The 14807-nt window shown below is 40.0% G+C and overlaps 1 protein-coding gene across 1 annotated transcript in view; it reads left to right on the plus strand.

Annotated features, from left to right (window-relative positions):
* The first annotated feature begins 1201 nt into the window (after positions 1 to 1201).
* Positions 1202 to 14807, plus strand: part of LOC105453357 (fez family zinc finger protein 1) — a 26279-nt gene continuing 12673 nt past the window's right edge. Inside the window, exons 1-4 of the mRNA XM_011695238.1 lie at positions 1202 to 1588; positions 5666 to 5764; positions 12041 to 12699; positions 13142 to 13418. Coding sequence (XP_011693540.1) covers positions 1387 to 1588; positions 5666 to 5764; positions 12041 to 12699; positions 13142 to 13418 — 1237 coding nt within the window. The 5' untranslated portion in view covers positions 1202 to 1386. The remainder of the gene's footprint in view (positions 1589 to 5665; positions 5765 to 12040; positions 12700 to 13141; positions 13419 to 14807) is intronic.

The following is a 14807-nucleotide window of genomic DNA, read 5'->3' on the forward strand; positions in this document are numbered from 1 at the left end:
CCCGTTGCCTAAATTTTCTAAGTTCGCTCCTTGTATCCAGCAGCATCCGCTATCACGATGGGTGTTGAAGGACGAGCGCCGTGCACGGCGCTCATACGTGCATGTGTGCGGTGGGGGGCAGCGCGCAAATATCAATCAGTGGAGTCAAGAGTGGAATCAGGGTGGCCGAGTGGTTCCACATAATGCTGCAACCAGGAGGTGAGAGAGCGTAGCGCGCAACGTGTATCTCGTGTTCGGTGGCCGGTGGTGCAGTTCAGACACACACACACATACACACGTACGCGCACAGACGTGAACCCGCGCGTATATACACGTACCGGAGGCGCGTACGCACACAAACGCGCAACCCCATCAGCAACCCCACATGCGGTACCGGAGCAACGACGCTCCGGTAGCGTTCGGTAGCGTCGTCGGCCCCACTCCTCTTCACGGATCGACGAACGTCCACGTGTTGGTCTGTGCGTGCACCACCACGTATACGAGGAACAACCCGGTGTGTGTGTGGGTGGAGTGGAACCGAGAAGGCGTGCCCGGGAGGCGGGACCCGGGACCAAAATCTTGGTGTGCATCGCACTTCTGTGTGGGTGTTCCCTCTCCGTATGAACACCGAACGGTGTGTGCGTCGTTTGCGTGGCTCTCTCCGTCTCTCTCCTTCTCCACGTCCGCCGCTCTCGCGGCCGTCATCGCATGGGAGTCCCTCCACTATCAGACCCGTTAACAGCAGTCGGCTTCGAGGCACCCGCTCTAACAGCTAACGTCTCTCACATCCCCGGGCTTGAGCCGGTGCTCCGCCGTTTCCGACCTGTCCTGTTCGGCCGATGGACTGCACGGAAATCAGTGTCGCTGACAACCGGAAGCACCCTCTCTTGCGCGACACGTATTCATCGTCACAAAAGACAGAAGCTGTCCTGCGAGAGCCAGTCTAGGCGTTGACGAATTATCATCAACAGACGGCTTCGAGTGTCTTCTGTGCCGACAAAAAAATCCGTAGTGCTCGTACGCTACCACGAGATTGACAACCCGTGAAAGGATGAAGTCCGCGAACAGGTAGTCCTGAGAAAGGATTGTATCAAACACACTTGGGGTTGCATACATTGCTAATTAAGAAGACATCTCTTAAAGGGTTACCAAACAGACAAGTCTCTAATTGTTGACGAATCTCCACAAATCTCCAAAGATTCGAAGGATTTCCAGAGACAGGATTGGCAACGGCCTTGATAGGACTTTCTGGATAATTTTATTCGAAATCAAATTAGGGAAGATTGTGTATGTTTGTTTATTGCTGAGAAAACTTAAAGATTTTGCTAACGTGTTGGGGGAGGAGATGCGAATGTCGTGTGTAGTGACGCGAAAGTTGTAAGACGGTGAACGGACTCGAGGTCCAGGATGATGGAAGTGCAGCAGCAACACTCGCCTGTCGGGGTGGGTCCGTTAGACTTTTCAAGACGTGGGGTTGCCGAGGCGTCGGCGTTTCGAGTTGTCAAGCCCAAACAACCGGCTTCGTCGCTCGTGCATCAGCAACCGCTGCCGCCGGAAACCAACAACAACGAAAATCTTCAAGAGAACCCGCAAATTCCCATCGATGAAGGTAAGATTTCTTAAATGTTCTGAGTTGAATTATCAATGTAACGATTAGTTAGGATATTATTTTTTGGCATTTTTAAATTGTAACCAGAATATTTCTTTAAGAACATTTTTAAAACAAATTTTACAGTACTTTTGGTATTGTTACAATAAAAAGCAGGTTCAAGTTAAACAATAATTCTTTTATTCACATATAATAATATGTGATATATAAACAGCAGATAATATAAAATATGTGATATCTACAATATATAAAAATGATTTTAGATTATAAACACATTAAATTTGAAATAAAAAATGTGTATAAACATACATAATTTCTCCTAAAATTTTGAGTTGTAGATAAAATTAAATTATAGATAAAAAGTTAGACAAAGTGTAAATAAAAAGCGTGTACAATCTTTCCCAATTTTGAGTTATAAGTACATAAAGTGCTGGGACACACTAATATTTGTAAACGTAAATAAATTTAACATTATTTGATTTTTTATAAATTAAACAATGTTTGATTTAACATATTTTTAATTAAAGAGAATTTTTCCATATCTATTTAACGTGAATTCTTCAGGGATACGAAAATATCACACCTTAAAATTTCAGTATTCATTTAAATACAATATATCAGCTTTTCGTCAGTTGTATTCGTATATTTATGGATGACATATACATATATTATCACGATTGAAAACCCAGTAAGCCATCAATTATTTTGATCGAGACACCCACGCGCATCGATCAAGCCCCAAATACGCGGAGGAAGCCTCATATCCAGATAATCAGTCGAAACATATCACATTCAGGCCTTTGACATCTCCGGCCGTATGCCACTCGCTGACGCAGCCCCCCTCCCCCCGACTGTCACCCCGTGCCCATCTCTCGCCTGTCATCATCCTATCTATTACCTGCCTATTACCCTTGCAACGTGGCGTTTACGCGGTAGCTCTCCGCAGCTCGCGTCGACACCTGAGCTTGATGTGGCACGCACACACGCGTGAGGCTCGCGCTTGCGGTTCCGGAAGCGAGCGGGACTCGGGATGCTCGTACAACTCACGCACGAACACGCACACGCGCGTGCAGGTGCGTAGGGGGTCGTCATCGTGCACAACGGTCTGTTCAACAGGTGAGAGGGGATGGCGTGGCATTAGACGGCTGCCTATACTAATACCCCGCTACTAATCGCGGTAACAGGCTAAACGCAATAATATCGAGCTGTAGGCGTTGAGCTAAGCGGTTTAAGCGATAATTGCCAGGTGATGGGCAGCTCATCGAGGGGGTTGACTGCTGTTCTTCTGCTACTTGCGCCCGCCGAGGTACTCAGAATCTCTGTTTGGTATACGAAACTTAGAAATACATATTTCTACTCATCTGTTGCAAAATCCTTCGTTGTGATTAGAAGGAAAAGAAGTATATTTATATCCCTTTGTAACATTTGAATTCTTATTTCTTCTATCAATATTTGAAAGGCTTAAGATCTCAGGAAATCATTGAAGTCATCGATGATTTCTTGAGGTTTTAAGTCTTTCAAATATTGATATTTGATCACTGCACAAATTTCGATTTTTTTCATTTTTTACAAAACTCAAACGTTGACTTGTTCAAATGACTGTAACTCACAAACTATTCGGTGAAATGTCATGAAATTTTGACAGCGGAGGTTCGAAGGAATATATTCAACAGCCATGAGATTAATTTTTGTACATGGTGACATTTTGTATCCAATTCCAGAAACTTTTCAGCCCATGTAGTATTGTGTCTGCCCTTTTCTTTCTGCTTATTTGAAAAAATCCTGCGATCCAACACTTTCAGCGCGAAACAATTTTCTCGTTTTTAACACTCCTAACAGACCGTTCCTCTAAATTCTCTGGATTCTTCGGATCTGTTGATCGGCCGCGGCTGTTTTTGTCGGTGATTTCCACGGCAAATCACGTTGGCCTTACCGTTTTATAGATTTATGACGGGGTGATAGCGCGCGCAACGTGCGCGCGGGACTACGCAGGATAAGCGTCGCACGAGCAAACGGCCCGATATCGCCGATATTCTCGCTGGCTAACAAACACGCGTTACCTGCATCGTGTGTACACGCTGCGCCAATGTGTTAGACCAGACCGCCTTATCTTAAGCGTGCGGTACGTCCGCTACATAGGAAAATATGATTTATTTCTGATAATCCCGGCGAGAATGAGACAGCCTTTGCGGCGCGAGGTGTCTAATCTCTTCGTGCTATCTCAGATTATCCCAGTCGGTCCTCTATATTGCCAGGATTACAGATTTCTCTCTTGGTATTTTTCTTTTTGTCAATTCTCAGTATAACCGAACGGCCGAATGTCTCGTTATCGATTGATCTTTACAGCGATTACCGAGAGTTACGAAGATGATGTATCATATCGGGGATATGATATATAATAAATTTATTATTCTACAAATAATTAATATAACTAAAAAAAATATGTTATTCCAAATTTCATTATTAACATTTTATTCCTTTTTAAATTATTAATTTTAATTTTATTATTTATTGTCGAACATTGTGTTGTCAATTATTTAACATATTTTCTTTTTTACGGATTCTTAATATTACATAAATTTAATGCAATCGTAATTTGAATAAATTTTAATCTAAAGATGTGCGCATTTATAATTAGTTTAATAGCGCTAAAACTTATTATTGAAATCAAAATTTCTGGCGTATGTTACTTTGCCTTACGTTAATAATCTTATTTATAATATCACTGTTAATAAAGTTTTAATCTGCATTTATTTCCGGATTAGATTAATAGATTTTTGCCTTTATTCAACAATAAAATAAAGAGACTGAATGACGCATGTACGATATCGATATAAAAAAAGAAGATAGATTTAGCTCGATCTGATTTAGCTCGATCGAATTGAACGATTAGATAGGTTCCGGATTACACTCATCATCGTAAAGCTCGGATTTGATATTTTATCTGTGTAAGAAAACCGACACGGATTACAGTACGATCGTTTGTCGGTCGAACTGCAACGTTTCTTGACAATCGCGATTAATTTCCCCTCCGTGGTTGCAGATTTTTTCGTTTCTACATTGTTGCGATATTGGAAATGGTTAATCTTTAGATTATTTAGCAATAAAGTAAAGTGCTTTGTATGTTTTTATCTATATTCATAAATTTAAAGCTATATAACTTTATATGAAATTTATAAAATATATGTAATACACATTATCGAATTTATCAATTGCAAATTTTTTTCATTTTAATTGGCTATTTATTGGCGATCTGTGTCAAAAGATTGTTGAACAAGTTGTCATTTTTATTATATAAATCTCTTAGTACGACTAGTATAATTGTGCCAATATTAATTCGATATACCGCATAACTTTTGGCATTCCGTGCGCCAGGCGAAGGACGAAGATTTCGCTCGTTTGATTAATCATCGGAATGGCGAATTGGCGTGAAGTTTTCGAACTTTGATCCTCCACCGGAACGATCAAAGAAACCAACCAGGATGGATGGCGGATGTTCGGGGGATAGGAATGCAGGTTTCGGGGAGAAAGAGAGCGAGTAATGGCCGAGGCAAGGTTGATAAATAGGAGGAGGGCTTTCTCCTCCTTTCTAATAAAGACGCTCTTGTCGAGGGGTTGATCTTTCCTACGAACTAGGAATACTAAATTTGTCAGGACTTGAGATGTCATTGCAAGCGTTAGTGGCTGGCGGGGTAACGATGCATAAACGATCGCGAAAAATGCCCAATCGTTTCGTACCGTTGCATCACTATCTATTCATATCGGATTTCGCGTACGCCACCTTTCAGCGATCGATCAACCGTAATAGATTTAAATGTAATTATGTAATGGCAGATATATTTGTTTGATAACTTTTAACTTTTTACTTACTATAATACAAAATAAAAATGGGAATTTATCATTAAATAAGTATATTTAATAGAACTATCTTTAACTATTGCAAATCTGTAAAATTAAAATCAATGTTTTAATACACATTAATATGTATCCGATTAATATATGTCTTTTTTAATATAACAGATTCCATTAGTGGTATTTATTTAATTATTTTAATATTATGATATTGTTTTTTTTTAGGAGGATGCAATGTTCGTTTAATGTTCCCGAGACTGTGGGCGCCCTTCGGCAATGCCACGGAAATTACGAATCTGCCACCGTTACCAAAGAGTCATTCAGGTATGTGCATCAAAAGCCAGTAATCCGCTTTATTGACAAGTTCGTATATTCAATCGAATTATATCACGAATAAAAGAATCTTTCAACATCGAACTTACATGCAGTCATACAGTCTCTTGACTTTCCGCATTTGATACATCGGGGAAAGAAAAAGTTCTAAATTTTGATATTCCAATTATTTCATATCACTTATATCTCGTCGATAAATAAAAAAATCAATGGAAATAAAAGCGTGTGTAGAAATAATTCGGACTTTATGCTAATTGCTTAAATATTGCTTTCTAACAACAAAGGCATAGGTATATGTTTTATCAAAATTGAAAATTATATAATGTTATAGCGTCTTAGATTAAAATAGATCGAGCGTTAAATCGTGTGTACTATTTTGTGTACGTTTACCTGTTACTGATTATTGTTTTCTACCTCACATTGTTTGCTACAGATGTATGAACAACATAAATATTTTTCAATAATATCAATTTTTTGCTTACGTTAAATGTTCGAAGAAACTACTTTTACGGCGCTTCGTCGCTGCACACTTCGTTTGTCGTTGCTTCTTATTTCTCTTTGAAAGGTGTAGACGGGCGGGTGTAGAGTCGACCTTTCGCCCCGTCGTGATGATGGCTTCCTCCTTAGCCCGGATGACGGCAGGTTTTTATTTGCCGATCATTAAGAACGACCGGTCGTCGTCGACGATTGGGATAAATGGTAGCACGCGTCATACCACGCACGGACATGGGCCTTTCTGGCTCCTGCCGGCCCAATTGGAGTGGATTAGAGGCGCGGGCACAGGGATTCGGTCCGTCGGCTCCTTTGTGCTTTGTACCTACCCTGAATTAGTAACATCTTGTCATGTTAAACGTCCGTGCATGTACTCTCTTCCTACTTCTCCCGCGTGCGCGGGCGCGCGCGTGCACGTGGCCATTCATCTGCCCCGTTCATTCTCAGACATGATAAGATCAACCGCGTTACTTTTATCGTCGCGTTTATGTCGCCGCCGCTCTGCCAAGATTTGCGTCGCGCAAACATGGCGCTGGTTGAGCAATATCGTATTATTATTTATATAGACTATCACTGCTATCTTTATTGTAGAAGAAGCAGGAGATCACCAGAAAATCGTATAGAAGCTATTTTGAGACAAGAAAGCGGAAATATTCTGTGATTTGTTACTATTAGGATATAGCGTTGGTGAAATGAAAATCCTCTCAGCTTATCGCAAACAAGTATTTTCTGCAAGCAAATGAACGTCAATAATATTTATTCCTTTTTAAGATTTTTAAGATTGGATAATTTAGAAATTGTATACATTAATAATAAAAGATAATTGTACAGCATAAAAATAATGTTACAGTCTGTAGATACTTGTGACATTTAAACATTAAGAAAGTATAGCCTTAGACTTTCTAAATAATTCACTTCCGAAGATATTTAAAAATAAAATTTTGTTTTACATCCTTGATCAATATGTAAGATCGATTTCGGTGTATAAACGTTTCTTGTGGCAAATCGATAAGACGATTCGTGACAAGGGGATGACGGTACCGAAGATGGTTGTGGACGTGGATTAATAAAGGAAGGCCAAGTCGGGGGGACAATTAGATCGAGTTAACGGGCAACTTTAATCTTCTGTCGTCCGTCAGTCGTTTACTGCGTAGCGATCTGCCGCTATTAGCACCGTTACACCCTTCAAACCCCTTCCGTGCTGACGGTTCGTGGAAAGGAATACGCGTGACCTTTGTCGCGCAAGCGGCGTCAATAGAGGCCGAGTGACAGGACGATGTGGGTTTTCAAAAACGGATTTTTCATCCAGCCGTCAGTAGCTGTTTAAAGTTAATCCCGTCACACGAGATCGAGGCACTATCAGGGTGTGCCTGAAAAAACCATGAAAAAAATTTGGAAGGAAGGATTTTAACTCGAAGTGATTTAAACTGTGAAGATGATAGATTACCATCTATTTTAATGCATGCGAATTAAGAACATTTTTAATAATCTGTTATAATATATCTATTAAAATTATAATATATTAATGTATTATACTTTTTCTTCATTTACCTACTCAAGATTTATTCCATTCGGAAATATAATTGGATATATCAGCAATTGTGTTTTAATCTCTCTTCTAAGCATCTTATTTAGCCTATTTTGTAACGATAATAATTAGTAGAATCATTTTATTTTTGATATATCTCAAGTTATGTAATATTTAATGAACAAGTTGACACGTTCTTACTTTGGCTCAACTACTTCACCGCCGGGCTTGTACCGCGGCTACACTCTAGAAACTTTGTCTTGCTCATCCCGTAAGCAACTTCGAGCACTTTACGCGAATATGGCGGACGCGCATCAGTGCAGGCGGAACCGTCCGGACAAAAAAGATCTTGAAGTTTCGATTCAAGAAGTTTCATTCACTGTATCGGGAGACTGAAAGACCACGTGACGCGCATTTCGATGCCAGTGTCAGATGCACGTGTGCGTAAACGCGCCTAGACTCGCAGAGATCCTGTCAAACCCGGACCAAAGTTAAACCCATCTGCCGGACGGTCGTCGACCGTTTTTCTCGCGTTGCGGTTTGCACCGCCAGTTTTTAGCGCATTCCAGTCGACCCAGACGCAGCATTTGCGTAAGCAAATCTTCCTATCACGCCGCGAGACACATCTGTCTGAACTTCCTCCTTCTTTTTGCCCATTCTTGTCTCGCTCTCCCTCTACCTTCCTAACAACAAAACGCAAGTGAGGCAATAAAATTGTGTTTAATTGTTATAAAATTCAAATTCCTAAAGAGATTTTTAGTGAAATTAATTTTTGCCCAATATAGTACATATTTATATTTAGTATCCATAATATTAAATTGTCGTTGTTAATTAATATAATATAAAATCTTTTACCCGCATCTTTGAAAATGTTTTAATATAAAAAATAGAAAAAATATTTATACTACTAACTGTTTCCAAAATTTATCGGCCCATATAATATTTTGATATACATTCTAATAGTTAAATTGATTTTCAGAACTGCAAAGCATTGCTTTAAATCTGATTAGTTTCATGTTAATAAAATGATATACAAATAATCACGCGGCAAATGTGCAAATTCTAATTTTAAGATGCGTTGCTTTGAATATATACCATTATAGAAGCAAGGAAAAAATTCGGATGTAATATTGGTAATTTCATTAACCCCTCCTTGCGTTCTCCTTTGTGCTTTTGACCGGTGCAATAAAGTACCTATCTGTCTCCTCGGACAGATCCCCGCAGGCGCGAGGCGCGCGTTTCTCATTACATTAGGCCACTCTGTCTCGAGTCGTATTTTGATTCGATTGCAAAGCCACCAGGAGACACGATAATAATCGACCCCAACGACGAGGCTCGCGGAGAGCTTTAAATGCGATTAGAGCCAACACCGCGGTGCATCATACAGGCCGACACGTGACCGCGTGTCGCGCGCACGGATTATAAATATAATATACCGGGTGTGCAAGAGACGCAATATGAGTGGTATCTATATGCCGAAATTGCCGGAGATCGAGAGGGGCTGTATGATAGACTCGAGGTCCGCCCTTCTTACTCGCGTGGCGAGGCGCGATGCACACGCGTGCCCGATTTCCGATTCATACTGCCATAAATCACGACAGTCGAAGCGAGCTCCGATTATTAGAGAAGCCACATAATTTCTGGACGTGATTCAACTTCATATTTTAATACGTTTTGTTATCACATCCTAGATATTACGAATTTAAAGTTTGTGATCGATATTCCCCGTACAAGCAATGATTATTTTCTGAAGTTTTTTTTGAAACTATGAATAAAAAACGTATTAAAATTTCTTTTTAATAAATCAACACAATTTAACAATAAAGGCACGAGAAATGGTGAAGTCCGTAAATCCTTGGCTTACTATATCATACATAAGTATACAAAATCTCTTAATTGTAATAATTGTAATGCGTTGTATGTTGGTTAGACCGGTAGACAAATAAAAACATGGATTTCTGAACATCGAAATCATATTAAATAGAAATACGACCACTCATTCGATGATTACTGAATACAGGAAACATCACACAATCACAATTTTAAATGGGATGATATAAATTGATTTTTTTGCCTAAACGCTTAGAGAGAAAACTAATATTGAAGGTGTTACGTATAAGAGAATTAAACAAATAGCCTTAACTTATATTTTGACACCCAATTTCTACAGCACACATATATTTCAGTTTTAAATAGATTGTAAATATTGCTCTGATTGTCATTACTATAACTAGATTAATATAGAAATTCATTTTATTTTACTTCTCATTACGATTTGAACTTTTATCATAACAACAGTTTTATTTTCATGTCTATCAATTTAACTATCTTTTGACTATACATTTTCAAGTCTATTTAAGCTTTTATTTAATTTATTATTTATTGTTATGACTAGTCCATGTTCTTCATTCGTAATTTTCGATTGTCTTTAAATAAGTAAATATATATTCATTTCTTTTAGTCTTATGACTTAAATTGGAAGGTTTGTATCGTCTTGTTGTAAGATGTTTACCCTTAAATCACATACAGCACACACATGCACGCGCGCGCGCACACACACACATGGCCTTGCAATCATTGTGAGCGATACATTTCTTTAGAGATCCGACTTCCACTCGGAGTTTTAAGAACTTATTTTTTATGTAATTTATGTATTTTTTTATTATTAAATGTAAGATACTTTATCATCATTGAAAGATCCGAAGAGAATCCGAAACGTATGATTTTCTTATGTATATCTAAATAATAATCGTAATTTGCGCCCCTTTAACTACACGTGACTCTTATTACTCTGTTCAATTTTTGCGTTTGATTTCAAATTGTAATAGTTTTAACGTCAGAATCTCCGTATTGTTTGTCTCTGTTTAAAGCAGGATTTTGCAAGCGAAATATATTCCTTTTTTTATTAGAGAATATATTTAAAATTAATTATTTATATAATTTTTGTTACAACAATTTATATAATTTAAAACAGTGGAAATCATGATATTTCCAATGTTCGTAATGCAAATGATTATCCAAAATAATGCAATAAATGAATTGTCCATTTCTGCGTTAATCATATCTTGAAATCAGATCTAGATTTCTCCGAAAATACTCGTTAAATGGCGATAATAAAATAAATACATTCTGCGCGTTTAATCTAACAAATACATCAAAATTCACGATTGAATCATATTTCGTTTGAGCCGGTCGACAGATAAAATGACGCGACGTACAAATCAAAGCTGCGTCGGGAATCATCGATTTGATAATCAGAGAACACAGTAAATTCCGATTGACAAGCGATACCGAAATTGCGATCCGATGCAATTTGCAAATGTCATCATGAAAATATTAATTTAATATTTCAATAATGATAAAAGTTTAATCTCCTCGTTACATATTAACCAGCCATGGAATATTAGAGCCGTAATTACGTGACGTATTATCTAGTAGGTAATCACATTAATCATTAACAAGAGGACGTAATGCAATAATAATAGATTTTTGTGCTATATGTTACGTTGTGCTGTGCGCACGCGAAGGTGCGGTTAGAATATCGAAATTCCTATTAGGCACAAAATATTTTCCGTCGTTTTATCACAGAAGGATGATTCCATTTCATGCTGTTACGCAGGAGTTAATCACGGCACTACGTCGGATGAAATATTCCGAAAGGGTGCGCGAGGGATTTCATTAAGGACACTGCTTCACACGAAACGTCGCGGAAATATATTTCGCTCTCGGCGCCTCACTATTCGGTTCTCTCCTCGCGATACCTCGTTAGCGCAACATGAGACCCTGTCACGACCTCTCGTGCCCTGTCCGTCCCTTAAACACCCTCGCGCCAGCACGCTAAGAAAAAAAAAGGCCCAGTACGTGACTCAAATCTCATTCCGGCCAGGGTCCTTCCGCCAGAAGAAACTGTATTTATCCGTGGCCTTCCTTCTTCGGGTTCCCCTGCACCTACCGTTCTACGCGTACCTCATACGTGACGTAGCTGCCGTTCGTCCAGTCATTGACCATCTTGCTCCCGTGACCGGTATGAACTTTGGTTTATCGATTACGAAATGCTCGTCTACACGGGGATGCGAAAGATTCATGCGAGATGATTATCGATTTCTTCTTACGCGATTGAGTTTGATCTAATTTTTGTAATAAAAAAAAATCAATCGAAAAAAAATCGCTCAATTACCAATTATAGGAACAATTTCAATATGACATTTAATTGAAATAAAAATTATCGCATTAAATGTATATTATAGAACGACTATCTTTCGGAGTTGGTCGTCTGGTGGGTTCGCCGGCGACAAGGAGTCCCTCGCCGTCTCAGTCTCCCTGCCCGGATTCCCCTCCGTCCGAGCGCCGGGACGCCGAGGTGGATGTCGATGTCGGCGAGGAGGAGGTCGACGTGGACGTCGAGGAGGTCGGCGACGAGGATGACCACGAGGGCACCTCGAGTCCGCCGCGGTCGTCGTCGACGCCGTCGCCGTCGCCGGTCAGCGTCGCGACGTCGCCCGTGTTGCATCCCCCGAAGAAATCCGGCGACAGTTTCAGCGTGTCGGCACTCCTCAGGCCGGATCCACCCTCCGCGCACCTGCAGAACGCGTCGCCGCATCGAGAATCCGCTTCCATCGGCGCCCATCCACCACCGCCCGGCTCGTCGATCCTGTACCCGCCGTTGCACCTACAGGGCGGCCTCCTGCCGCCCCATCCGCATCACCCTCTCTCGTACCTGCACCCCCAGCTGCTGCCGCATCATCTACTGCCGCCGCACCTGCACCCGTTGCTGCGCGGCGTTCCGGCTCACCCGGGACTGCACTCGACTCACACGGCGCACGGGCTGCACCATCCACATCCACTCGGCGATGTCTACAGCTGCGTCAAGTGCGACAAGATGTTCAGCACGCCGCATGGGCTCGAGGTACATGTGTGCATTCGACGCGCGCTTTTTTCCAGACTTAGTTGTTTTGATTCATTTCTGATTCATCGCTGCTGACGCTGACGTTCTCATCCGCGTTCGTTCTGACAACTTTATCGCGATGTAACTAATTTTTATTATTTCAATTATTTCAATATTAAAAGTAGTAACGCTGTTTTATTTATTTTTTTTTACCTTATTTGCACCCAAATATAATATCTTCATAAATTTGTAGAATAATATCTTCGTAAATATCTAATATTTTTGCATTATGTTAAATGTGTGCATGTAAGAGACATTATCTTACTCATAAAGAAACTATTTTAAGTCTGGCGCATAATTTTTTTTTTTACTTAAGCCTGCCTGTTGTATCACAGATTCTTATAAATTTTGTATATCGGATTATCTTAATATGCTAGCTAACAAGACATATTGTTTTACGTAGGTTCATGCGAGGCGGTCACACAACGGTAAACGGCCATTCGCCTGCGAGTTGTGCAACAAAACCTTCGGCCACGAAATCAGTCTCACGCAGCACAGGGCCGTGCACTCCGCAGAGAAAGTGTTCGAGTGCAAGCAATGCGGTAAAGCCTTCAAGAGATCCAGCACGCTCAGCACTCACCTTCTAATCCACTCGGACACGAGACCGTACCCTTGCCAATTCTGCGGCAAGCGATTCCACCAAAAGAGCGACATGAAGAAGCACACTTATATACATACCGGTAAGTGATCTACAAGTTTTATTTTAAAAGTAAAATCTATTTGGAAAAATCGATTTTTTTTCTTTTAATAACTATAATAATATCTATATCTCGTATGGTTAGAAATAGATAATAAACTCAGAATGAATATTAATATCTATATAAATGATTAGCTATTATCGATTAATATATTTTATGTTATTTTAAATATATTTCATAAAATTTTACTGTGTTACCGTCGACTTCAATTTCGCAAACGAATTCAACGATTTTAATCGTAAACTTACGAATTTCTGTATTAAAACCTGATAATTTTATTTGCTAGAATTCTCCACGCGAACATGATCATAAATGATCTTTCGGATTCGTCGGTATTCTTGCGTCGCTTTATCTAATCGGATGGAAATACTAAAAATTACTCGGATTGAATTCACTTGGAATGCAATTATCCCATCTTTGGACAGCTCGCTAACTTTCGCGGATGTTATACGAAAATCGCGCTCGTGATTCCGATGGGTATCGTTATCGAGGGGACGTAAGGGATCAATTAGTCCGGCAAGTTCGTGCGATAAATAATGCAGCTAACCGTCTGGACCGAGTCCTTGTGAGAGCTAGGATCCAGTTGAATATAGCACATGTGGCCAATGCATTTCAGGGATGCCGAGTCCCACATTGCGAGTTTCACTCGGTAATAATCGTAATGTCTCTTTCGGGGGTCTCCCCCGTCCCTTCTGTATTTAACGTTCACGTTCCTTGCTCCCACGATTTGGGGTGGTATCATGGCTTTCCTAATCTTGGAATGGAACTTCGTCGTGACAACGTAGAGTCTGTACAAGCGGATAATCTTATACTTACAAAGTAGATATTTCGACTACTAATTGTATACTATTGTTACTATTGTAACAATAACAAAAATATTTCTCTGATTTATTGAAATATTTGATATCTCAAATAATTGAAATTAAACTTAAAAATCATATGACTGTTAAAATATCTAATATTTTTCTTGAGTGCCTATATATAATGATTTGAGAGCGCACATTCGAGAATTAGATGTTTATATTTAAAATAACATGAAAGAGGGGGAGACTGAGATGAGCTTGCTAAAATGTCATACATTTGAAGAGCAACTTCAAATTATTATCAATAATGAAGGCATGATCTTTTAGCGGCTTTTGTCTTTTCCTGATAGTATCTTTGCAATGCGTGTTTATCTTCGACAGCACGCATCAATGTCGGACGCGTCGAAGTCCTACGTGCGACTGGGGAGGTTGAAGCAAAAAAATTGAGGGAGTCGCAAACCGGTGGTGGCGGCAGGACACTTGACACTTCGGTGTCTCCCGGTTGATGGAGCGGAGTCTTGAAGGAGTAGGTTTCTCGGGGATGGAAAGAGAGAGAGAGAGAGAGAGA

This window comes from Wasmannia auropunctata, unplaced genomic scaffold (assembly GCF_000956235.1).
Source record: "Wasmannia auropunctata unplaced genomic scaffold, wasmannia.A_1.0 LD336000.1, whole genome shotgun sequence".
In the NCBI taxonomy this organism is placed as follows: Eukaryota; Metazoa; Arthropoda; class Insecta; order Hymenoptera; family Formicidae; genus Wasmannia; species Wasmannia auropunctata.